The 26,474-nt window shown below is 39.7% G+C and overlaps 1 protein-coding gene across 7 annotated transcripts in view; it reads right to left on the reverse strand.

Moving 5' to 3' along the window:
• The window catches only part of ccser1 (coiled-coil serine-rich protein 1), a 106,431-nt gene that overhangs the window by 17,963 nt on the left and 61,994 nt on the right, over window positions 1-26,474 (reverse strand). Inside the window, exons 11-12 of one of the 7 annotated variants that reach the window (XM_077521083.1) lie at window positions 23,395-23,443; window positions 10,328-10,366 (exon numbers count right to left, since the gene is read on the reverse strand). The exons of 3 other annotated variants lie outside the window; for them this stretch is intronic. In XM_077521083.1, the coding sequence (XP_077377209.1) occupies window positions 10,350-10,366; window positions 23,395-23,443 (66 nt within the window). In that variant the 3' untranslated portion in view covers window positions 10,328-10,349. Of the gene's footprint in view, window positions 1-10,327; window positions 10,371-23,394; window positions 23,444-26,474 lie in introns of all 7 variants that reach the window. 3 more of the 7 variants (XM_077521082.1, XM_077521081.1, XM_077521087.1) reach the window with 3 other exon arrangements.

Raw genomic sequence — 26,474 nt, forward strand, 5'->3', positions numbered from 1 at the left:
TCAAATCAAACTACAACTACCACACTTCATAGGCCTTCCCTGCCAAACCTTCATGCACTTCTGGAAGGTTTGTTCCAGGATCCTTTCAGCCTCTTCTACTCTACTAGGCTCTATGGTTCGGTCTCCGACCGTACTCAAAGATCCATTACTCATCATGGTGATGACTCTCCCTAGCTAGCAAGTCTGATCTCATCATGACTCACATTGCTCATTGCTTGACGATCTGACACAGATGATAGGTATATAAAAGTGGAAAAAGTTCAGAGAACTGAGGTCATAGCTATATACAAAAGGGCAATTACTCGGAAGGGGAAAGAATCTTAATTTGGATCTGAAATGTACAGTATGTACTTGTAAGGTTGTATACAAATACTAGAGTATCTGGAGTGCCTGTCAACCTATGAGGTGCAAAATTAAACAGCCAAGTAAATCTTTGGTAAGCTGCCTATTTCTGAAAATGCGTGCGTGAGAGAGCTGATTTGAATTTCCAATTTTACAAAATGTAACCTAACAACCGAGCTGATTTGCATAATACAGTACTTGCGCCACACTGAGTTTCTCTAATTTGCACCCATTTGCATGTTTGCATTGACATTATAAATAATCAATCCGTGTCTGGCGTGAACATGAAATCAGTTCAGGCGAAGATCCGCCATTTTAAGTGGAAGGGTGGGCTCTATGAAAACACGATCACATGCAAGCCAAAAGCTAAGCAGAGATGCCCGCAATCATAATTTCGGTCTAATGAATCTGAAAAGCCAGCCGATAATGGTACTGTACAGTTGGGGTGTGCAGGAAGGCACAGTGAGAGGAGTAAATGAGTGAATAAAATTGTGGATGATTTTGAAATGTTTTATAGGTTGCCAGAAGTGGACATGTCAAGCGAAAAGATGTCAGATGTGGGGGGTTTTTGTTCTGTAGAACACAAAAATAAAATGTTTTAGACGGATAAATGAATGAATGAATGAATGAATTAATGAATGAATGAATGAATGAATGAATGAAGTCCCCAAAAATTGGATAATTTTAGCACGTTAAGAAATACTCTAAGGTGAACTATAATTCTTGATGTTTGAGGTATTTTGATTAATTAACTCTTTTACTGCCACATGTTATCAAAACGTTATCATTCACCTCATCCTTGAAAACGTTTTATTTCATCAGATTTCGTCATCTTTCATTGTAATTTGATACACGGGCAGCCCATTGAAGAGATACAATGCTGCCATCTGGTGGCCATAGTTAGTGAGTGTTTTTATTCCACAACTCATTGACCAGGCAGCGCTGCACTTAGATGTTGCACTGCCCATTGAGTTAAAAAAAAAATAAATAAAAAAAAAGTAGTTGACGTCATTTAACGTTTATGGCAGCATACTTTGTGATTTTATTAATCGTGATGAAACGTTTTTGGCAGTCAAAGAGTTAAAACATGTCACAGCCATGCCATGAAAACCCCTGGGAGCTTTTTAAATTCATAGTCCCTTAAACGCATAATTTAATGGCTAATTTAGCCATGTTGTGAGTTTTTGCTCATCTATAACGCAAAGCGAATGAAGGACTCTTTAAAGGACAATTCCGACAGGCAAAAGTAGTTAGTACTTAACATGAACAGCAGTTAGAAATGCTTAAGAGAATATAAAAACATTAAATATTCAAGAAGTGTAGAACAATGTGCTGCTCACACACACACACGAACACGCAGTGACTATAAAAAGCTCTCATCCCCATTGGACTTTTCTGTGTGCTATTGTTTACCACAGTGAAGCACAGCAGATGTAATTAAGCATGTCTTGATAGCAGGAAACAAAAGACGACTTGTTGAGAAACAAATTGTTCTAAAGTGTGAGCAAATGTAAAGACAACAACGTTCATCTGCTTATGCCTTCATCCATCAATCGGTCACATGACCATTTCACTGAGGGTCTCCGGAGTGAGAGAAGTGCACAACAACACCGTCAATGGCTTCCTTAAAGTTGGTGCCCATGGCAACTCGGAAATGCTCCGTCTCAAAGTCCCAATTCTCCAGACTTAGTAAGCATGCATCCAAATCACTTGCCTGTCTTCACAACCTTTTTTTGTCGTAGTTGTGTGTCTTTTCCAAATCGTACTTTTGCAATGCGTTTAACAGCGAGCGAATTAAGAATGCAACATTGCTTCAATCACCGACATAATCTGTCTCATCTTGCCGATTGAAGACAATCTGGATTGAGCCCGGACTTTACGCTAAACGACTTTTGTGTTGCTTTCAGGCCTTGAGCACATCAAAGGTTGGGAAAACAAAGCGCGAGGGAAAAGACTTGCGGATTTCAAAAGGTCAGTTAGGGTAATTCCGTCTCTTGCTGAATTCCCAGACTCTTCTTGTGAATATTATCTAGTGACATTGTTGCACAAATATTACTCCCATCGATCCATTTTCTACAGCGCTTTTGCTCATTTGGATTGGGGGTAGTTTGGAAAGAGGCAGGGTACAGTACACCCACCAATCAAGCAGAAGAAATCTGTACAGAATTGATAAAAGACCACTTTGTTAAAACTCGACTCCCATCCAGCTATCCGTGTTCGATTGCAGAAGTGATCAAGTCAACGACTGGTACATATTAAACTGCAAATTCTTGTTTTATAGGAATCTGAATGAATGAATTATAATCAGATCACACAAGTGTTAAGTGTCAACTGGCAGATCAAACATGCCCCCCCCCCCCCCTCCCCTTCCCTTCTGTCTCCATCCATGGTAGCCATCCATCATCGCTACGTCCCTCCTGCTCTCTAATTAATTTGCCTACCTGCTTTGCCTCTCACTCCATCCATCACCCCAGCTGGCCTGGTCAGGTCATTACCCACGGTGCTGATGGTTTTGTTTCTCTAATTAGCCCAATTATGGCTGTCAGTTATAGCCTGCTCCCCCCCCTCCTGCAGGGACCTCGCCATCCTTAACATGGCTCTGTGTGACCTTGGCCCATGGCTGCTCCCCAACTATGTGATACTTGACGCTTACCCTTGCACTGCATTTGTCTTTATTTTCAACCATTTTGTCACTTTGTGCCGGGCTGTGAAGCATTTCACGGGTGGCAAAAGTTGGTGCAAAATTAATGTGAACGAGGTTATCCCGACATGCGCAATTTTGAGATTTTGAATGGTGGAGAAAAAAAAAAAAAAAAAAAACACGTTTGCACAGCGGCACTTAGTTAAAAACATTTATCGAGTACTCTATATTGTAAGTATTTTTCCTACAAATATTTACTGTGATTTTGATATTGCTAATACGTTAGCATAGGTTATTGATCGACTGAAACCGGATGTACAAATTTGGGGTATGTCAACAAAGTACCAGCATAAAATTACCAAATTAGTAAAATTAACAAATAATAATACTAATAATAATAATAATAATAATAATCATAATCATAAATAAATAAATAAAAATATAAAATAAAAGAACCACTCCCCAAAAATATATATTAAAAAATTGCCACATTTTGATAGCTTCTTTTATTGTTAATGAAACAAATCTGGCAGAACAGATATAAAGATGACAATAATTAGGGAAAATAATTGACACAATGTAGGGATGGGTGAGTACCGATACCGATAATGATACCAGCCTTATTTTAAGGTAATGGTAATTTCAAAGGTTGCCGATACCCGTATCAGCCGCCCCATTTGGGGGCCGTTTTACAATCAGGAACTAGGAATTAGAAGAATAGAAAAGTGCCTTCAATTTCATGCAATTTTAAAGAAAAAAATGTTACAGTGCTAGGGATACAGTATATAGGTGTTTCTTTAAAAGTATCTTGTTTTGGGGGAAATTACTACTTTGGTATTGGTATCATAACTGCTAAAGTTCATTGGTTTATTTTTATTCTTTCATTTTATTATTATTTATTTAATTATTTATTTTATTGTTTATTGGTATCAGTCTAAAAAAAAGTGATAGAAAACATCCATACAAATTGTAACTAATGACCCCAAAAAAAATCAGGGGAAAAAGAATTTCAAATATGTTATGAAAAAAAAAAGAAAACACTGGCAAAAATACAAAAATCTGACAAAAATATGGCCAAAAAAAAAACTAATAAAAGTGTGGCAAAAACATTCTGATATACAATATGTACAGATTTGACATCGACATCAGAGTAACTAACAAGTTCGTGTGCTTGCTTGTGTGCTTGAAAACAAAAGAAAGGTGCGGGGGGGATACTCTTCTGTATTGAGTGCTGCTTTTTTTGTTTTACTCTCTGTAGAGGAAGAAGACAATTATCCATGTTTCTTCATGTTTTGATTCAGAACAAAATGTGTAGTGTTCGCAATGCATTAGCATGAATGGAAATAATATCTGTTTTAATAAGGATTCTGAACTTCACTCACTTTTTAAAAACACTATTATACTGAACTCAACTGCATACGTTGAAGACCTTTTAAATTAAAGCTAAAAGTCCATATATACATCAGACATCTTGATTGTTTTATTGTGGTGTTTAATTATCATTGACTCACTGAAGCTCCAGTCACCTTGCTTAAATTATGCAAAATCAACAAGTTAAAGTCAAAACTGCTTTAGGCAGTGTTGCAGCAGCCCCAAAAATCCCTAAGCAAGATCCATGTGCAGCATGTCTCTTCTGACCAGTGTTATTTCCATACAAACGGGTTTCCATGGTAACTTTTTTTCTCTCTACTCTCAAAATAGCTCCAGCTAAAAATGATGAACCACTTGCACATTGGGGAATGATCGACTCTAAAACTTTTGAACCAGTATAATGCTGTTCAGACTATCAGTTGCTGCACTGTCTAAATGTCCTCAAATAGTGGGCCTTACAATAAAAGATGCAATGTCACAATTCATGTTGTTTATTAACTACTCTTTTATTTCCCGAGCATTGCAACATACCAGTGAAATTGTTTATTACTATTCCAAAAAAACCTTTGGAACAATAGATGCCTCCTCCAATCAATCACAAAATGTCAATCAAGCATTTCTGACCCGATTGGTCAAATGTTGGAAATGTCAATAAGCCGCAGCACTGATTGGTTGTCACAATGTAGAAGAAGCGAGTGTGATTAGTCCTCGTATCCAACCATTCCTCCTCCAATGTTTCTCAATAAACTGACTAAACAGTCCCACTATTTTATGCATCACATCTTCACGTTTTTTTTCCCCGATTCTGCTTGTATTTTCCCCTCCATTCTCAACCCCAGCGCCTCCCCTCCTTCCATCTCCCTCGCAGGCATCTTCCTGCTTTAATGAAACAGATGTCCCTTCATTAATAAAGACCAGGTCTAGCACAGTAATGAAGAAATAAGCAGGCAGGCGCACACAAATGAGCGGGGCAGAGCTGAGAGAGATTGCTTCCGACAAACAGGGATTGTTTGTGACGAGAACGACCACAACACTCACCAACAACCCCCGGCCGGCCTAGTCGACCGCATTAGGGGACAAAATAGGATATATGGAGTGGGTGACAGCTGACGAGAAACAGCTGAAATACCAAAGAATATTGATGTCCATGTTAAATATGATATGGCTCACTTTGTGAGAGAGATGACTGCCTAAATGTGGTAAGAATAAACAAAGCGCAAGGAAGGGTTTGTTTGGTTTGAAGGAGAGTTTAAGTAGCATCCTGTGGTGTGCTTAAGGTGATCACAGGCCCCATCCCCCCTATGGAGATCTGTACATGGTGAAACACACCAGCTGTTCTCTTGCAAATATGCAGACATTCTAAGCAAATGAGGTGCTTGACTGTTGAACATTGTGTCCAAGGCAGTAGTTCTTAACATTTGTGGAGGTACTGAACACCACGAGTTTACTATGCATATTCAACTGAACCCATCTTTCTTGAAAAATGAAATGTTTTTGTTCGCTTCAAATTCAAGTCATATAGATGGGTTTACTGGTGAACAAAAGGAAACAGGGAGAGTATCCTTTTCATCGAATCGGATGTGCTCTTGTACTCTCAATCTCCATGCAGCTTAAGGAAGTGTTCCTTTAGTTATGCCAGATTGCTCGCTAGACAAGAATTCTTCAACTTGGCATTGCAAATCATGCAGGTAGGACGCTGATTCCCGCACTCAACTCAACTCTATATTTATAGAACACTTGAAAACAACCACCGCTGTTTTAAGATGGAACCCAGTGGTAGCAGATAGCCTACAATGAAAACAGCAGAGGCCGCAGAATTGAACCCTGTGGAACACCATACATTCCGTTATACATGTGACCTCCTTAAGGATTTACACTGGCTCCCAGTCAGCTGTAGAATAGATTTTAAAGTTCTGCTACTATAAATCACTAAATGGTTTGGGTCCTGAATATATCCAAGAAATGCTGATTGAGTACAAACCCAGCAGGGCTCTGAGATCGACAGACTTGGGCCAACTAGTGGAACCCAGAGTTCGAAGCAAACATGGTGAAGCTGCATTTAGCTATTATGCTGCACACAGATGGAATAGGCTGCCAACAGAAGTGAAGTCAGCCCCGTGTAAATGCTTTTAAATCCAGGTTAAAAACTTTGCTTTTTTTTTCTCATACCTTTGATTAGGGACTTTTAAACAGCTTTAATTAAGTTTTTCTTTGTTTCCTTTTTAATTATTATTTTCATTATTTTAAACTTCCTTATGCTAAATGTTTTAAAGCTTTAAAGATTGTTACTGTATGTTCTTTTTAGTAAATTTTATAACCTATTTTCATTTATTTTTCTTCCTCTGAATGTTAACTACTGTTTGTTGATGCTTGTGTTGTCTTTCCTTGTGTAAAGCACATTGAGTTGCCTTGTGTATGAAATGTGCTATACAAATAAACTTGCCTTGCCTCATATTGCACATACTGTAATTGTCCAACCACTTTCTTTTTTAGTTAGTATGAATGTATTACAATAATAAATCATACGACGTACCATCCACAACGGTCACAAGTCAACTACTGAGTGCACCAAATTCCCTGCAGCACAGAAAGGCCAAGCAATGTAGCGTGATCACCCGCAGCCAATGATGGTCAAGTATCATCATAGGACACGAGTTTGTGTCTTGAGATCTTCCGAACACCTGAGACTGACTCACCGAATCCCTGGTTAACTCATTCAAACCCAAAGACGTATAAATACGTTTTTCAATACTTTGTTCTTCACTCCCAAGAACCTATTTATACGTTTTTGTTTTTGTTTTGTTTTTTTTTGGGGGGGGGGGGGGGGGGGGTTGTTTTTTGTTGTTTTTTGTTGTTTTGTTTTTTTGTTGTTGTTTTGTTGATAGCGCTTCTGACATGAAGAGGTCGTTTAAAGCAATGGTAGTTAAAGCAAAAGCCAGCAGGTGGCAGAAGAGTATAAGAGATCAGCCAGGGCCATTTGCAACAAGCTCTTTTTGCCAGTGTTTTCAACAGGTTTGTGAATAATGATGAAAAATGGAAACGGATATGTTTTAATAGCAATCGAACAGAACATTCTGTGGACCTCACAAAGTCAATCAAAATCCAGTAAAACAGACAGGAGCAAAAGGGGTTGCTTCTGTGAAAATGGGTGGGAATGAAAGAGTTAAGAAACACTGCTCTAAAGACAAAGGAATGTGTATACAGCATGTGGCATTTACATATTGGGATTAGTACAAATGATTTCATTGTCTACCTTGACTTAAAAGTGCATCAACTTAAGTTAAACAAGTTATGAGCCGTCACTCTTTCTGTTGCGGGACAAAATTTGATGTGGGAGAGAGTTTCCGATAGCCACAGCTTGTGGCAGCGATCGACAACATCACCCAGGTTCTTTCAACTGGGAAAATTAATTTGATATACAAGTCAAGTGAGTTAAAACCTCAATCCCAGAACAAATTGAACTCTTAAGTCAAGGTACCACTGTATTTGATTGACGGAGGTTGTCTACGTTGTCTGGGTTCTGCGTGAACGGCACAGGTAGCTTTTTGCAATATCGCTATATAAACAAGACGAGGGTTAAACTGTTCCAAGCCAAACTGAGGTGAGATAAAACTCATCTAAAATGGGACTCTGTAGTGTTGCTTGTTGTGGATGCATCATTAAAGGCATAAAATCCACAAACATATGAACATATGTGCCCTTCACAAGGCACTCATGCAACTTATTGCTCGGGTTCCAAAGTGCTGTGTATGCCTCTAATAGAGAGGAATCAATCATTGCACCAATTTTAATTTCTAGAACTGATTAAACTGATGTATCTTCACATGACCACAGCTAATCCATCAGCCAGTGAACCGGGAAACGGCGGCGGGTGGAGTTGGCGAGAGGAATCTTCGAGGAGTAGAAAACTCTCAAGTTAATTTATGTGGCTTTTATGTCCCCCCTGATTCACTTATTTTGAAGGAGAGAACCGAATGCCTCCACTGCCGATTCATAAATTTATCTACCTGGCTCCGAGTTGCTTTGCGCTTTGCAATTCTTCCAAATAAAGACTTTTTATTGGATTTCACAGTGAATGCAAAGCAATTACACTAACAATCCTCTGCGTTCCTCATTACATCAGCCGACCAGCATTGTTCTGCATCGTGAATGGTCAATTAAAAGCAAAATCAGACAATTCCCAATGTATAGAAACGACATGATTATCTACTGTTGATCACATGACTTCACAGTTAAATACCAGGCTTAAACATGAGTGGGGCGGACGTGAACAAATGGTCGCTTTACACAACAGATGCACGTTCACCTTTACATTGGGGCTCTGCAAACAGCATGAAATTCATTACGACATTATAAAATTTCACCAATACATCTACAAATGTCCATGATATATAAGTATTAGAATGTGTTTGATCATTGCGTCAGGAGGATAAAAGAAGAGGGGGTGAATCGGAAAACGGTTCCTGATTGGATATAAATGTTGATTAGCTGAGGTAATTTCACACATTTAAAAAGTGTTGTCACGCACGATAACATTGAGAGATGTCTAAAGCTGTGTAAACGCAAACCAATAATGGGGCTCATTGGCTGAAATTAAATTAAAAGGTTAAACTGGTTAAACTAAATTTACACTTTTGTCTTCTAGGAGTGTCAGCTATGCAAGCATTACTTGACCAAAAGAAAAATGTTCGTGAAAAGTAGGCTTTTATCCATTATAAAAGTTATAAACTCTATAAGAAGCTTGACACTATAAATGGCTAAATACAACAAGAAATCTACATCTATATCAATTAGAAAGGTCATGTGTCAACCATGAAACTGCCAAAGTTTAAATTGAAGTCACATTTACAAGTTCAGATGTGCATATCATGCTTTAACAGAGCAAGAAAAAGTTGAATCATAGACTTGGGCTATTATCCAAAATGTACTTGATTCAAATCCTTTGCTCAAGTGAATTTACAGATGACAAAAATTAAGCCACTGCAGCGTTATCATCAATCAATGTCACCTTTCCGTTGGTGCCTCCCGTTCCGGAATGTGGGACAGCGACTTGATTGCCACATTTAGGAGGCGAGGAAAGAAAGAAAGAAGAAGAAGATGGTGCTGGAATACACCCGCTGAGGTCACTTTTACGGCAATTCCGTCTTGATTGGCGTTAGTAATGAGATGAACGACGGGAGAGATGGAGGACGACACATACAAACCTGTGCTGCCTCTGACATCATCACTGCCGATGGAGGGCAAGCAGGCCATTACAGAGTCTATGGCCAACCTCACTATGTCAATACATCAATTATGCTTACCATTACTGGAACACAAAATGAGAATATGAGGGGAACCTTTAGAGTTGAACGCAATACACCGCGGTAAATAAAGAAAGCAAACTATTTATATTAAAGTGAGGATAAGCAGTTAAGAAAATAGATTGATAACTTTGAAGTTGATAATGAGAACTGATTATCTTAGTGTTGAATCAAAATAAAACCTTTGCATTTACTTTTTATTTAATTATCAACATGTTTTGCCTATTGTCTGACATGTTACGGACCAAACCAGTAACAGAATCATAATTAATTTGTCAATTTGAAGTAATGTCCTATTTCATTCTATTTTATTTTTTAATATGACTTTTTTTTTTTTACATACGATGTATTGGTTAATCAACAAAATGGGGCGGCATGGCTCAGTGGCATGTCTGTGTGCAAAACAACAACATCTATGAACTGACAGAAGGACCAGTTCTTGCAATTACTCAAAAATTATCATTATAATGAAATTATTAGTAGAGTTGAGAACACATCTGGCAATCTATTTCTCGTTTGTGGCGATTGCATTTTTGACATCATCGGTATACTTAAAAAAATAAAAAATAAAAAAAACGTTCAACATTAGAGGTTCCACTTATAACATTAAAATCGTAAACAAGTTTGACAGCTCCAGGTTTGTTGTGTGGCCCAACTGAGACAAGCCTACCTTTTATTTTAAACTCCGTCCGTCATACCATGCTGCTTACTGGCTCCAGACAAAAGGGATGGAAGACGTGTGGATGGAAAGAAACATAAGAAGACACAATGGTGAGATGGCACAGTGACATGAACGCAACAATGAAGTCACAAATACAAGCACATGGGAGGGATGGATAACACAAGAAGACAAAAACTAATGCAGGGTACATATATAACAATAATCTAGACAGATTTTTGCAATTTTCCTGCCTTTCCGATCATTCTGTGTGTGGTAAGAGTAGTTTTTAAAAAAAAATAAAAAATAAAAAATAAATAAACACACACATATGAACGATAGATAGGATGAGGAATGAGAATATGTTTCATTGACATGTGGCAGATAAATTCAGTGCAAATTGTTTTGTGTTGTGCAAGTTCCAGCTTACATACTTTGTTGGCAACACAATGATTTATCGGATGATTATGATTCCAGCACACAGACGGGCGATCCATAAAGTCGCAAACAAACAAGCGATATTCATCAATAACGCGCTACTAATGATCGGTGTGTGATTTAAGAGGTGACGCCAGTTTCTGTCAAGTGACAGGAAAAAACTTTACAACCGCGTTATTAGCTTCACCTAACGAGAGCCAATACAAGAGCTGTCAGTCAGTGGTTCTGAATCGAATCATGGCATGGGTTTTCTCTCCCACCCACATTCCAGAAATATACATATTTGGTTAATTGGTGTGTCTTAACTGTCAATAGGTGTGAATGTAAGGGTGAATGGTTGTTTGTCTATGTGCTCTGTGATTGGCTGGCAACCAACCCAGAATATTCCAAGCGTCTTGCTCAAAGTCAGCTCTGATATCACCCAGCTCACCCATCATCCTAATGAGAAAAGGGGCTATAGAAAATGGATCAACATACCAATGTACCGAATGGAAATACAGAGAAAAAGCACAATTCTAAGTGAGCACAGTAGCACTGGAGATCAGTAATGTTTTGTAATACTATGAATGAGCAAAGAAAAAAGGGGGGAAACTAAATTAAAAACAAATGATGTTCTATAAAAGGCAGAAAGCAGCCCTCTGTGGAAGCGCCAAGAGTGGGACTAGACAGTGGGAATTCTGGAAAAGCGAAGCATGTGAACGTCAGATCAAAGCCTGCAATGACCAGATGGGGGGACATGTCGTTAAAATGAGGACTTCCCACAAACGCTCACGGTCCTGAGCTAACATGTTCGGTGTTGTTCACATGAAAGGAAAACGATATGCACAACATTGCTAGGTGATCACTGGCCAAACGACCAATCTCAATCTCAGGAGTACCGTATTTTCCGCATTATAAGGCGCACCTTCAATGAATGACATATTTTAAAACTTTTTCTACTGAGGCTGGGGTTACGTTATGCATCCATTAGATGGTGCTGCGCTAAAGGGAATGTCAACAAAACAGTCAGATAGGTCAGTCAGACTTTATTAATAGATGACAAACCAGCTTTCTGACAACTCCATTCACTCCCAAAATGAATAAACAGCTGTTTTATTATTTCCTCTGAGGTAAAGTATTAGTATTAGCTAGCGATCCAAGATGGCGGGATCTTCTGCTCATGCGCGTCACCGATCGTGCAGAGTCACCAATAGCGTCTTGACAATGAGACCTCAATATTGATCTATATATAAGGCGCACTGGATTAGAAGGCGCATGGGCAGCTTTTGAAAAAATTAAAGACTTTTAGGTGCGCCTTATTAGTCGTGAAAATACGGTAATTCGTATCACATTTTGCCAACCATAATACCACGACACATTACTCGTGATGTCAAAAATACATCAACTTGTAATTATTGGTCACTTTGATTTGTTGAATAGAGGTAGGGAGAGTGACAGAGCACAGAGAGTAAACTAATCCTCTGCTTATTTGTGATTCACTAGTCACAAATTCAAAAATTGTTTGTGGAAAATTCCACTAGTTAATATTAAGCTTTGTCTCAAGTGTTCAAGTAAGAATACATGTAACATAACAGTTGGGACTTTGAATCTTGTCTTTTGTTATGCTATACAACAAATGGCCGGTTTGTTTGTCGATTTGCACTACAGCGTCTCAGGGATAAATCCCCTTATCAAATGCAGTGCCACTTCCTTACTTACTGTCACAGTTTCCTGCGGTAATGGCGTACGTACAAAGGAGTCACATCCGGAGTGGATCCCCAGAATCGGCAGGAAGGAACATACACACAAACAGATTGCGCATCGCAATTTTCAGCACACTTAATGTTCTTCTGGATAGCGATCTCCGTTCAGACAATCCCATTACCGGTTCCAACGAAAAGCATGAACGCATTCATCTGAAGCAGATTACAGGAGGTTACAGTAATGCTCCATTTGCAGGCGTCAGCTAAAAAGGGGTGGTTAGTTTATGATGATGTGACATGGTCATGGCATTGTTTTTAAGGATGCCAACATTTTTAGTCTGGCAACACTTTACGGTATTTCCCATAAGAGCTTTGGTTTTGGAGTGATAAAATCTTGAAAGTCGGTGGAACAAATTATGCTCAAATTTGACTGTTTTGCTGTACTTCAAAACAATAGAGGACAAAATCATGACTTGACTGGGAGGAAAGGGCAAAAAATTGAGAAAGTCAGGGAGTCAGCGGGGATGCTTCTTGACACTCAACTTAATGTTACTCTCATTTCAACCTTCCAGAAAAAAACATCTGAGAGGGTGAGGAGCCAGCAGGCGCAGGAAAACACTCTGGTGTAAGAGCCGACGATTGGGTCAAATGTGCCACCCGGGTTATGTTAACCCGTAACTGAAATAAATTAGGATGTGGCTGCAGCTAGAGCGTTTTGCTGCAGAAGGCTGGGATGGAAAACAAATGGAGAGGGAGAGCTAACGAGGACATGAGGAGGCACAAAGTAACATATCTTTTTTTTCTCAACATTTGCACAGAAAAAAAAAAAAAACATGGACAATAGGACAATACCATGAATGTGTAATTTTAGTGTTTTTTCAGACTCCACTATAATCCCTAATTATTAAAAACCACCAATTAGAAGCCTGAAGAAAGGCATTTCTGGAAAAGGCACCCAGAAGAACTGATGAGTATCAATCACACTTTTAATACAAAACGTCACATGCCGTGGTTTCACTTCTAGCCGATGACGGTAATGCCAATGTCATTCCATAATGCAGATTCCAAAACGGGTGCCAACTGCCACATTGTTAAAGTTGACCAGGAAATTTGTAATCCTCTGTAGTATTATGAGATCAGTAATTAAGGAGGAACTAACGAGGAATCAAATTTCTGTCCCTACCTGACGCAAAAGACATTTTTACTGATAGCTCAATTTGTTGGATCTGGTCACTGCCCAACTTGGCCCCAAATGCAAGTTGACTTCAACAAAAAAAAATCCTCAATCTGTACTTTCAAGTGGAGCTTTCGTGTTTTACTCTAGACACTGAACTGAGGTCTATGCAGCAATTTCCCACTCTTGAAGGGAAGCATCACAAGCTCATTTTTCCACTGCCTGTAAAACTTGTACTTCCCCCATTCTTTTTCACCCCCATTGTCAACATCAAACAGGCAATTTGCCACCTTTGAAGGTATTAAGAGATACCGAACACAGGCAGGAAGAGGACTCATTTGGGATCAGAGTTCTGCCAAAGCTGAACGACTACCAGACGAGACAAACTTCCATGTAGATCAATTTGTTGAATGTGGTCATTGTCAAATTGTCCATTCATGGATCAAACACCTGTTGTGGATTTTGCCATTCCGCAAGTTTTGCACAAAGTACTTTAGAGAATGTTAATTTAGGGTTCATCTGTCAAGGTTATAGTGCTTTTTGGGGTCTTCCCCAGAAGTTTATTATCCCCTAACTGTTTGTGAGTAGTGTATGTAGCAATTGGTTATGCAAAAAGTTCAGAAAACTATATCAGGATACGAGTTTATGTGGATTGTAAATGCTAGAAAATGTGTTGAAATGGTTTACTTGACTACACCTAAAACAGTTTGCGTGTTGACAAGAGGCCAAAATGCGCCTGAAAAAAAATCTACACTTTCAAAAATAGCTGTGTGCGTGTGGCCACAGTCTTCGGCGTACTTCCTCTTAACAGTTCTGCCTTCTCACGTCCTGTCCTTGTACCCGCACATCCCTAGAGTCCCCACCGCCCCCTCCTTATTCGACTCCAGTGTACCCTGTGTCATTGTAAAGATAATTATATATTAACACGTTCTTGTCGCCGTCGTCACCGTCTGTCTTTTGGTGCCATCTGTGCCCAGTCAGGTGCCCGCTGCGCAACTCTGGCCCGACCCGCCTGAGGGAGGCATGGGAGAGGATGGGGGCACAGATCACAGGCTCCCACACAAGTGCAGACTTCCTCTCTGGTTTGCACGCACACACACCTTCTGCTGACAGCCTCAGTGCTTACTGCTCTGTTCGGTGCTGTCCCTGGGGCTAGGTGGGGTTGGTCGGCAAAAAGAGGCACGCAGCAGTAGTCACCACAGTCCCTTCTGCCCTGTTCTGTCCCGTCCTATTCTCATTGTTCTAAAGATGCCGCTTACCTTGATAAAGTTACTTAGAAGACGTTAGAAGGTTGAAGGCACAAGGCCCTTAGGCGCTGTCAGTAAAAGCAAGCTTTGGTGTCGTTCTTCTCTATAAACGGCACAAAATTTGGGGTGGGGGTGTTGGGGTAAAGTCACTCAGCCATTATCCATCTGCAAGCGTGGGACCATCTACAACGCCCGTTAAATACAATCTGTTGTTGTCTACAAATTTCACCAACGTGGATATATGGCCCAGCAATTCTTTGCATTCACTGGTAGTATCATAAGTCAACCTAAAAGTTACCCCACATTTGTCTTTTTTACATGTCTGTATAAACGTCCAAAACACAGAGTGGGGGGATGAGGTATGGCAATTTTAATTCTATAAAGGGAGTAAGTACTCGTAGTTGCTTGTAGACGGTCCAAAAAGGAGTCATTTTCCAAGCCAAGTCAACCCAGAAATTATCTGCTATCAGCAGTATTATCAGAAGCACGTTTTAATTAATATAAAGCTCCACGCACAGTATATAATCTCTGAAAGCCAACAATCTGCCTTATCCCCCCCTGTGTCACTAGTAGGGTTTCCATCAACCTATTTTTATTCAAATTTTCAAGAATTGCGAAAAAGAAAATGAATGGAATTCGCAAAAAAAGGTTTTACGCTTGGAGGGGGTGGATTTTGAAGTGTATCAAAAATAGGAAAATGTACATTTTGGCTATGGAAACAGCTTTTGCGAATAAGCAACTACAGGACCGGATATTACGTCACACGTACGTTTGTAGTCATAAAAATATGGCAGATTGATAATGCAAGAAGAAACACTTTTTTTTTTTTTTTTTTTTTTTTTTTTTTTTTAAATGAAGAAAAAAAAACACTAATGCAATTTTAGATCCGTAATCGGTCCATTTTGTGTCTTGTGAGACGCACTTATATGCCATCATCACGCGGTGCAGTCTCCTCTCACTATATTCGCAAAAGAAGAACGGATGGAAACGGGCATAAGTCGCGTGTCCGTTTTGCGCATTTTCACAAAATTTGCTTAAACATTTGTATGGAAACCTGACTACTGTTCTCTATAAAAAGGCACACAGACGGATCAGAAATACAAAGTTAACGTGTAACTGTTCCGCTTTGAGGCGCCTATAAGAGATCTTGTTCCCTGTCACTGTTCTGTATAAACAGAAAATCGGGACAAATTTGTCCAAGCAATGTTCTGCCTTCTGACATCGTATCAAAAGATGGTGACTGTATTGTGGGGTATTTGGGGTTATAAAGTTTAAAAACCTGAAACACCTGTTGTGTTGAAAGCAAGTGTCCAACAAATATTGGTCAGTGACGTTATGTTGCTGTGTGAAAAGTTGGCACAGTTAAGGAACATGTAGGTCTGCATTGTAAGAGCTTTACCTCTGCCCTGCCAAACTGATAACCAAACTGCTTGCATCAACATCGGGTCCTTCAACTTTGCAGAAAGGCACCATTTTTTATTGGAGACATCTTGAAAGAGTTAAGTCTTTCACCGAGTGCCATTCTGTTGTGATAGTGCAGATGGAGGGGGCGGGAGGAGGACAAAGATGGATGAAAAAGGAAGAGCCGGAGATAAAGAACGAAACAACAGGAGGGGAGGGAAAGAAAAAAAAAAAAAAAAAAAAAGCCGGTGGGACTGTGGGAGGATTGTCCTCGTCAATGCTGAATTTCAATAAGTAAACAACAAATATTCTCCATTTCTTCTCCTCTGCTCTTCCCAGCGCCATGCGCTCGCTCAGTCGCCCCGATTGCTATCTTTTGGCTTCTTAACTTTTTTGACAGCTCATCTCTCTCATCTCATTCCACTTCCCTACAGCAGCTTGCTTTCATCCTCTCTCTTTTTTTTTTTCTTGCCCCATGTGTCACCACAGTTCCTCAACTCTCAGCGTGCATTCTCTCTTTAAAGCCAGGGTTCTTTCGAAAGCCCTCTATATGCTAAAGCGAGGTACACACGCTGATTTCTACATCTAAAACAAATTTGAAAACATTTTGAGAGAATAGTTAAATCAGCTTTGTAAAAAATAGGTTCGCTATAGAACTCTTTTATACAGTTTGTATTCTCTGTATCCAAAATACAGTTGTCATGTACCGTATTTTCACGACTATAAGGTGCACATAAAAGCCTTCAATTTTTTCAAAAGCTGGTGACCCTGCATGATCGGTGACGCGCATGCGCAGAAGATCCCGCCATCTTGGATCCCTAGCTAATACTAATACTTTACCTCAGAGAAAATAATAAAACAGCTGTTTTTTTTCATTTTGGGAGTGAATGGGCTTGTCAGAAAGCTGGTTTGTAATCTGTTAATGAAGTTTGACTGACCTATCTGACTGTTTTGTTGATATTCCCTTTAGCGCAGCACCATCTAATGGATAAATAAGGTAACCCCAGCCTCTACTGTAGCGCCTTATATATGGAAAAAGTTTTAAAATATGTCATTCATTGAAGGTGCGCCTTATAATGAGGTGCGCCTTATAGTGCGGAAAATACGGTACTTGAAGGGCCACAACAGCAATGTTTTTATTACTTATTTCTAAACAGTCTCGCTCTTGTTGCTTTCATAAGGAGAACAATAAAAAGATCCCTTCGTCAAAAAAAAAAAAAAAGTTGCCAAGATGAAAACAAACATATGATTGACATCCTCCATTGTCGTCCTTTGCATATTGCGGCGCATCCCTGGTTTTGGTCCCGCCAACACACCCGGAGGTGGAAAAGCAAGCCAGGGATGCCGGATTTAAAAAAAATAAATAAATAAATAAATCTTGCTTGCTTGAGTGCAACATTACGCGATCAGAGGAGCAGATGGGCGGCTGGCAGAGGTAGGTAGTCCTGGTGGCCTCCGTCAAGGAGCCGTGAGGGTAGAGGAGTGTGGCGGCTCCCCTTGGGGGGCCAAGGAGGGGGTGGGGGGGGGGGGGGGGGGGAGTGGAGTGGCTCATTAGTGCGAAGAGTGCACAGGAGAACATGGAAACGCTGTGTGTACGCTTGTCTGTTTGAGTGCCTCCGTCTATAATTAGGAGTCGCCGCGAGTCGCGCTGTGGATCACAGTCGGATAAGTTGTCTGGCGGTGAGCCAGGGTGGAGATAACCTCACATCAACACACACTACACAGAGGCGCGTGTGTGTGACATTGCAGTGTGCCGTGCTTGTTTGGAGATGACTTGGTTTGTCCTGATAAGAACCACCTGCAGATGACGGGGCACAAATCTCCAGTTTCATGCCTACGTACCTTGAATTTCCAAAGTTGGACACTCAAGTGTTTCAGTCATGATACTTGGGAGATGATCCTGAGTCGTCATGGGGATGACTGAACACGTTCCTTGCTGTCAAGAGGTTCCAGGTTGGAATCTCAGCTCAGTTATTGCAGTGTAGAGTTTGCATTTTGTCCCTTTCACACTGCCTTCCTCCCATAGTCTACAAACATGCATATTAGTTTCTCAAAATTGCCAATAGGTGTGAACGTGAGTGTCAATAAATATTTGTTATGCATAAGCAGCAGTAGGCCGCCTGTTGCCCAAAGGCATCTGGGATATCCTCCAGATGAGCCGTGACCCTCATGAGGACGAGCAGCAAAAAATGACTGCCAAAGTTGGCTTTTCACCATGTCACTAGAGGAGACCCACAAGTTTTCCTGGTTTCCGAGGCAGATTGGCAGAATACTCAAAAACCAGTGCAAATTTGGGCCAAGGACTGAAAAGCGCTATTAACTGAAATTCAATGTCTCCATTTGAAGAAGAGTGTTGTTAACAGCCCTGCAAAGTTTAAATGATATAAAATTATTAGAGCTGTCAAACAATTAAATTTTTTAATCAGATTAATCACATTTTAGAATTTTGATTAATCATGATTAATCACTGACTTAAAAAGGCTTTTTTTCCCCAACATATTTTGCCCACTAAATTTGAAGCGCACCTGTTATGTGTTAATTTTTTTGACATTTAATGTTATGACGACGTCTTCAAAAATTTATATCCACTGCACATGCTCATCCTGCTTTTTCTAATCAATTAGTTATTTGCATAATTTAAAAATGGGAAAAAAAATACCTACGGCATATGTAAACATTTATTAAATGCTTTACTTTAAAGCATGTAGTCATGTTTATTGCTCAAACTACAACAGCTACCTTTAACGTAACCATCTGCTGTCGGCTAAAAAGGATCATCTGCGGTCAAAATTAATGATTAATTTCTGGTAATACAATGATTAATGCGATAATTTTTTGGTGATTAATTAATTAGTTAACGCTTTAACTTTGACAGCGCTAAAAACTTCTAATCAGATATTTTCACAATTTTCAAGTATAAAGACGGCATGACGATAAGGCTGGAATAAATCCCACCGTCACCGCACGGAGTTTCCACACCATGACAACGAGGCACTCTGAAGGAGCCCCACCTGCGCAAGCTGGCCGCCATGTCCGACTATTTTTTTTTCCTCCTTGCTCTTCTATCTTTCTCTCTGTGATGTAGGTGTAGTCATAGCTAGCTAGCTAAACGCTAGCTAGTTAATTACTCTGAAAAGCCACTGAAGCAAAAGAGATCCCGTATAGTTGGCGAGGCGTGACGAATGTTAGGCACAAGTCAGATAGGATAGGCTCCAGCTCATCCGCGACTCGAACAAGGACGGCTTGTATAGAAAATGGATGATGGAATGTCAACAGGCGTTCCGGAATGGACTGCAGTCGACCTTGGACCACAGCCACAAAAGCAACTGTACTTCATAATCTGGGATGCCAGGGACTCACGACAAGGCAACAATGTGAGCTCCCCAAAGTGGAGCATCAAAGACACGAGGCAGCAACACGCACGCATACGTGCACACACAAACTGAAAATAGCCAATGGTTCTTGCCCTCATTCAACCCCTACAGGGCACATATGAAATTATGCAAAACACACATGCACTCTTCCTCTGGCAGGCGACCACCACCTGGGTATAAAAATCTTTCATCTCTGCAACCACCGCCACTGGGCATACTTCATTGTAAACCCACGCTCTTTCTTCTCCACCTGCTACCCATTCTTACACAAACACACACTCGCATTAAGTCAATATAAATGTGCCGCACACCGACTACCTACTAAGTGCAGCGCTTGGCAAATGTAGTTGTAATATTTACAAGACGCGTAAAGAGCAAATGCATTTACGTCATTAAAGTTCACAAACACTGAGGTACCGCTGGCCGCCGCTGTCAAGCCATTACAGGGCCTCGCAAAAGCATTATGTACTAATGCACCCGTTAACGACGCTGGTCAAGTGTTTTTACGACTGTTGAGTAACGCGGATAAAACATTCAGGTTGTCTGGAGCACGAGGGAGTGACTTTTTGAACTCCCATTTTATCCACTTCTGGAGCATTCCACTGTATGACAAGCACATAAATCCCATACTATATAAGAATTGGCTAAGCATAGGGACTGATTGATAAACTACAAATACTATCCTTGCCATATGAAGACAAGTCTGGTCGTTTTGATTTTTCTTCTTTCTATCTTTGAAGTTTGCCACAAATAATCATTACAATAACATTTTATTTTTGTTTGTCTATAGAGCCCTGATCTAAGGGCTTACTTCGGCCAGTCACTTATGAGTAGGGATGTAACAATAATGGCAATATCGTGAGATTGTGATATTAAAACTGCGACAATATCGTCCTCGTCATGTTCACAATATTTAAAAGGAACACATCTGTTAAAAAAGTCAGGTTGATTTCCATTTGTGCAATTCTAGCACCCTCTAGTGGCTAGTTTATTAGTGCAATTTAATTTTTATTAGGGATGTTTTGGCCTTCTATGTTTAAAATATATGCTAATTGTCAGATGAAGGGGAACATAATTTGATTTGTGAAGCGTCCATGTGTGCATAAGTGCCTCAATATTGTTATTAGAGATTGTAGGTGGTTTCTATGCACTGCTGTTATGTACAAAAGCACAATATTGTGCTTTTTTTTAGTATGAGATCTTTTTTTTTTTTTTTTTTTTTTTTTACAATATTGTGACCTTTTGTAAATATCGTGATAATTATCTTATCGTGACCTTCATATCGTAATAATATCGTATCGTGATGCTTGGATATCGTTACATCCCTACTTATGAGTACAGAGCAATTTTCCATATCACGCAATCTTATGTGATAGTTTTATTTTCTGTAACTCAGTAATAGTTTGTTTGCCTCTTCCACGACCACTTCCAATTACATCACTTCAAAACTTTCATTTTGTGCTTACAGTGATCTCCCAAATGTCCCATGGTGAAAAAATAGCATTACAGAAAGTGCAAAACTATAGAGGTCTTCATTACTTTTACACCTGAGTAAATGAACAAGCAATTTTGAGACTAATATTTGGGATCTTCAGTATAAGTTCACTATTTTAGCCCACCAACAGTGCACACAGTCTGAAACTGCAATTTAGAGCCCAGTGCCTGGTAGTTAGGATCTTATTAAAATAGACCCTCCAAGAGCAGTAAGCACACACTTGCCCTTTTTTTTCTTGTCATGTGTGGACCATTATACACAATAATCAGTTAAGATGTCAAAAATTGTCACATTCCCGCTCAGGTTCGCATTATCGAAAGAAACAAGAGGCTTAAAGTCATTAATGCAGTTTGCCCTGAAACAGGTCCACAATAGATTCTAATTCCACAGCGGCGCATTAGCATCGCTCTTCCAAGAGTTTAATGAGCGAGAAGAATCACAGACGCACATGCACACAAAGATGAAGATGAGTGATTTCCTGCTAAAAAAAAAAAAAAAAAACCTGCGTATAATAACTCACACAGTCACACACATACAAACAGAAAGTGCTGAGGTGCCCTTGCACATAGAGCAAACTAATGACACTCTAATGGCACTTATTGTTTTTCAGGCTTTAACCTTCATCCACACATATGCATGCACGCACACACATGCACGCACATGTATTGTACACACCTACACACCACAAGCAGGCAATCAGAAACAGATTGATTGGACTTTATGGTCAACATTTGATGTGTCCATGTGACGTGTGGGTGCACGTGCATGTGTGTGTGTTGTGTAATCAGTGTGAAGGGGTGTGGGGGTGGGGATTCGTAACTGAGAAGTTGACGGGTCACAGCGGTCAAGCAAAGGTTGTTCGCGAGGTAATTGTTAAGAGGGTGATGACAGATGGGGTTGTAAAAAATACAGGAATGCATGCTTGACTTAAGATAGCTTATTTTTAGATCATTGTCAACATATATTTTGCATCTTTTCTCCAGCATTACAGATTTCAGTAGTTGTAATTTGCATTCTGCAAATTATTTTCCTACAGTATGTTTTGAATGAATGTGCAATATACGAATTGAATTAGTGAAATAAATGAACTTAACTTATTGAGACATATCCGAGTTGCTAAAATGAAGTTGGTAACTTACAAGTACACTATAGTTAGTACCTACTGCTTTAAATGAATATCATGTCACTTGGTATTCCCCAAATCTACCGCAGACGACAAAATATACATTCTGGTGGTTTAAAAGTGCGGGAAAAAAAAAGAGATATGCTTGCTTGATTAGACACGCCGAGCACTCGAACCCCCTTTTCTGCTGAGGAAGTGTACTTTCCCGTTGTTCAATTCCTGCGACCATTAGATTTAGTCAAAAGCCACTGACTCATAACAAATGGAGAAAAATGGTCGGTACCCCTTGAGCAAAAGACTTTCTTCCCCTAACTTTCTTTAAGGCAAAGAAATGCTGGCTATCACGTCAACTTCTAGGCTCTACTACCAGAAGAGAGAAGATCACTTCACGGGTCAATATCTCACAGGGATAAGGTATTGGAAGTACAGCGGGCAATGGGCAGCATTCCCTTCTACGCAACAAGACAGGTAGCATTCCTCACTTAAAGGGTCTTCATACCGGGTCGTAATTCATAAATGGAAATATCCAAATATGTTTGCGGTTGTTTTGAGCAGACAAGAGTTCCTTGGCCTCTAGAACTGTTTTTCCAGTATATTATGTTGAGATAGATGACAAAGTTTTTCCCAATAAACTAGCCAAGGTCAGTGATTCCCAACAACTGCTTAATGGTACGTTTGGTTGGTAATCCATGACAGATCATGACGTACAGTATGCTGCATGAAATTATCCAAATTCACTTAACAGTTCAAAAAAATGGCTTATTTTCTACAAGTAGTGTATCTTGGCCAGCAGTGAATAGTGACAGGCTGAACAAAGTAAAATTTGTGAGTAATCTGAGATGAGATCATAATTTTTTCTGTGTACTTTTTGTGACAGTTTTGCTTGCTGTCTGCAGTGGCACTTTTCTAATGTAAACAATAAACCCTGGCTCAATAAAGGTCAAGGTCTTAAAAATTGAGGAGGGCAGAATAACTGCTAAATGGACTGAGCATATTTATGATGTAAAATAAAGCATTGCATACTCTGCAAGACCCAGTACAAAGACCCCTAGTGTCTTGGTTTTGTTTTGGTACATCTAGTTGAGTACACAGGGCCACTACAAGACAGTCACGTCCAATCGGGTGATATCAGAATAGACACTCACTCAGTTGTCTCCTTGAGGACAACGTGGCGCTCCCATGCGCCTTGATGCCCTAGAAACAGAAGACATGTTGACACAAAAAGCAACCAATGTTGTAAAGGGAGAAAAAAAAAAAAAATCAAATAAGAAAAAAAGAAGGGGGTGGGCACAGAGACAAGGAGGGATTGTTGTTAGTAGGCAACACTTAAGAGTATTACACAGCAAGCACAAATCAACCTCGGTGTACATTCATCAGTGGAAGGCTGATTAAGGTCTTTACTCATTACGTGAGCCACAAAAGTGTCTTTTCGATCTACACGAATATACAGCCGCCGATGCAAAGTAATATATAGCCAACAATGCAGAGTGGTACACAGTGTCTGCTAGGAGACAATAAAAAGAGCTGAATTTAAAAGATTCTGCAGGTTAATGCTTTTTGTAGTGTGTTAGCGTTGTAGTGGGTGTGCTGGAACATATTCATAAAAAATATAATAAAACATATAATAGTGTGAACTCTTTCACAACATAACATAAGTCCCCATACTTTAACTGATCTGAGAGACTGTTTACATGTCTTGCTTGGTGCTGCTGTTTTGATTAGCGTGCAAATTTGTAGTGTACAAAACTACAAGCATCACATCATTGACCACATCAGTCAGAGCGATACATGTGTTGGCTTTCTATATTTATTTATTTTTCTTTTACCCAAGAGAAAAGTAAGGGACTTTGTATGAAAAAGGAGACTGCACTAAAAGTATGAATTAAGGTTAGCATGTGTTTATTTCTTATTTCTAGCCAATGACAGTTGGTTGAATTGGTGTCTTAAGTGAGGAATATGTTATTCTATACCTGTTTTATGTATAAAGTGCCCAAAGACAACTTATGTTGAGATCTGGTGCTACATCACTCACGTGGTACCAACTTGGCGCTGGCTTGGCTAATGGAAAAGTGGCGATAACTCGCATATCTTATTAGATACTGTGAAATTGGCATAGCTAACCCACCCCAGCGCACTTTTTAGACCCACAAGTTGGGTTAAAAACTCCAGTTGAGTAAATGACACCAACCACGAAAAATATTTCCAATTGTCGATATTATCAGTATCATTTAAAACCCATCTTACAATACTACCCTTTAAAAAAAAATGTCTTGTACATGTCGGAAAGATGCTCCAAAACCTTTACTAACAACCCCATCTTAACTTTGCTCCACCACAACAACTGGACTGTCAGTCAGGATGGATCACTTCAGTATACTTCTTTGAAACCAAATTGCTGCTTTGGCGCCATCGTGTGGCATTATTGAGTGTTTTTAAAAAAAAAAAAAAAGAGCATGTGAATAGTTGAGTTTCTCAACCAAAAGCTGGGAATGAATTCCACATTCAGGGTGAAAAAAAGATGAATAGATAAATTCTTGTGGGGGGTTGCTTCACAAGACAGTACCCACTTTTGCCAATGGTAAAGCATCAAAGTCAAACGAAACCGAGCTGAATCTCCAATTCATTCAGCAGTAGTCAGTTTTAAACAGAGTCTGGCCTCAAGATGTCAACCTCGAAAACTAACTAAAGGAAATAAGAGACGTGAGGTGGAAGCTGAGGGCAGCATGACTCATCCTTGCGAGAGTCTTTGCTGCCTCTGCCTCGAATCCGGCGTGACCGACGCTCGGCATCGAGGGAATTAATGAGGAGTATTGATGACACCTGATGGTGTACTACATGCCGGTAGCCATGCGGATTTAACAAGCTGACCAAAAATCGCTTTCGGTGCTACGCGAGACAAGTTGTGGTGTAAAATGTGTTGGGTAGAAATAAGAATGAGGGGAAAAAAATGGGGGACTTACAAAGCTCACCACCTGCACTCATCACGACGGTTCTCGAGTGCTCGCACACAGAGGGGTAATTCTACAGCAGACAGATGGAAAGTGGCCTCCAATAGTAAAACTTGATGATGGCATAAAAGCACAATTAAAAACCCTACTCCCAAACATCAAGATATTACGTGGGTCTGGACGGAGTTCTCATTAAGGACTTTCATGGGAAGATGTAATCAGCCATGTTCTTTTTATGTCATCATATAAATGCGATTTGCGGCACGGGGCAAATTCTATGTTGTGGAATGTTATTAGTGTCATCTAATTGAGCCGATGTTAATTGCTTGCTGGTAATGATCAGGGGGCTTTATAGTAACCTTATTTTAACATGCACAACTTTTGGAGATTTACGGTAGACTCATTGGAACTTCTGCAACTTTTGGGAGATGTAGAGTTATTTTAACGTACAATTTTGGGGGGATTTATTGTGGTCTCATTTTTAGAAGTGGAATTTGTAGGAGATTTGCATTACTCTTGTTTTAGCCTGCATAATTTTTTTTTTGGGGGGGGGGTTTAAGGTGGTCTAATTTTAACATGTGCAATCTTTGGGAGAATTGCAGGAGTAACTTTTTAACTTTTTACATTAGTCACTTTTTAACTTGTGCAGTTTTGGAATGAGTTACAGTGGTCTCAATTTGACGTGCACAACTTTACGGTGTTTATGACGATTTAAATCATGTTCAACTATTCGGGGTTTCTGGTTTAACCTTGAAAACTTTTGGGGTATTTGCAGTCTCAGTTTATCCTGTGCAAACTTTGAATGGTTAACTGTGTAACTTTTGTGGATTTTGTCTATTTTGATTCTAAAACGCACAATTTTTTATTGAGAGTCCTCGAGTCACAGCTTTGTTCCGTTCCTACGCTAGCAATGTAACCCAAATGTCGACTTAAGCCGGATTTCACCGTTAAAGTCATTATTTACATCAAAATCCTTTGAAAAGTAATTTTAAAAAACAAAACAAAAAAAAACAACACATATTTGCAGCCAGAACCAATATTTTGTGTTTTCACACGGACATTTATTGCTGACAGACGGCAGAGTGGAGCTAATTCACATTTAAACACGGAAATGCAACGCGTCGACCTGCTCGATGGACGTCAGTTGCTGGAGGTAACAACAACGCAACTTTACATAACTTTAAAATGGCGTGATTATTGTGGGAAATTAGTGAAAAAGAAGGTGCTACAGAGAAGGCACGGGCACTGTAAAGTCAAAACGATGTAACTCAAGGACT

This window comes from Festucalex cinctus, chromosome 5, assembly GCF_051991245.1.
Source record: "Festucalex cinctus isolate MCC-2025b chromosome 5, RoL_Fcin_1.0, whole genome shotgun sequence".
In the NCBI taxonomy this organism is placed as follows: domain Eukaryota; kingdom Metazoa; phylum Chordata; class Actinopteri; order Syngnathiformes; family Syngnathidae; genus Festucalex; species Festucalex cinctus.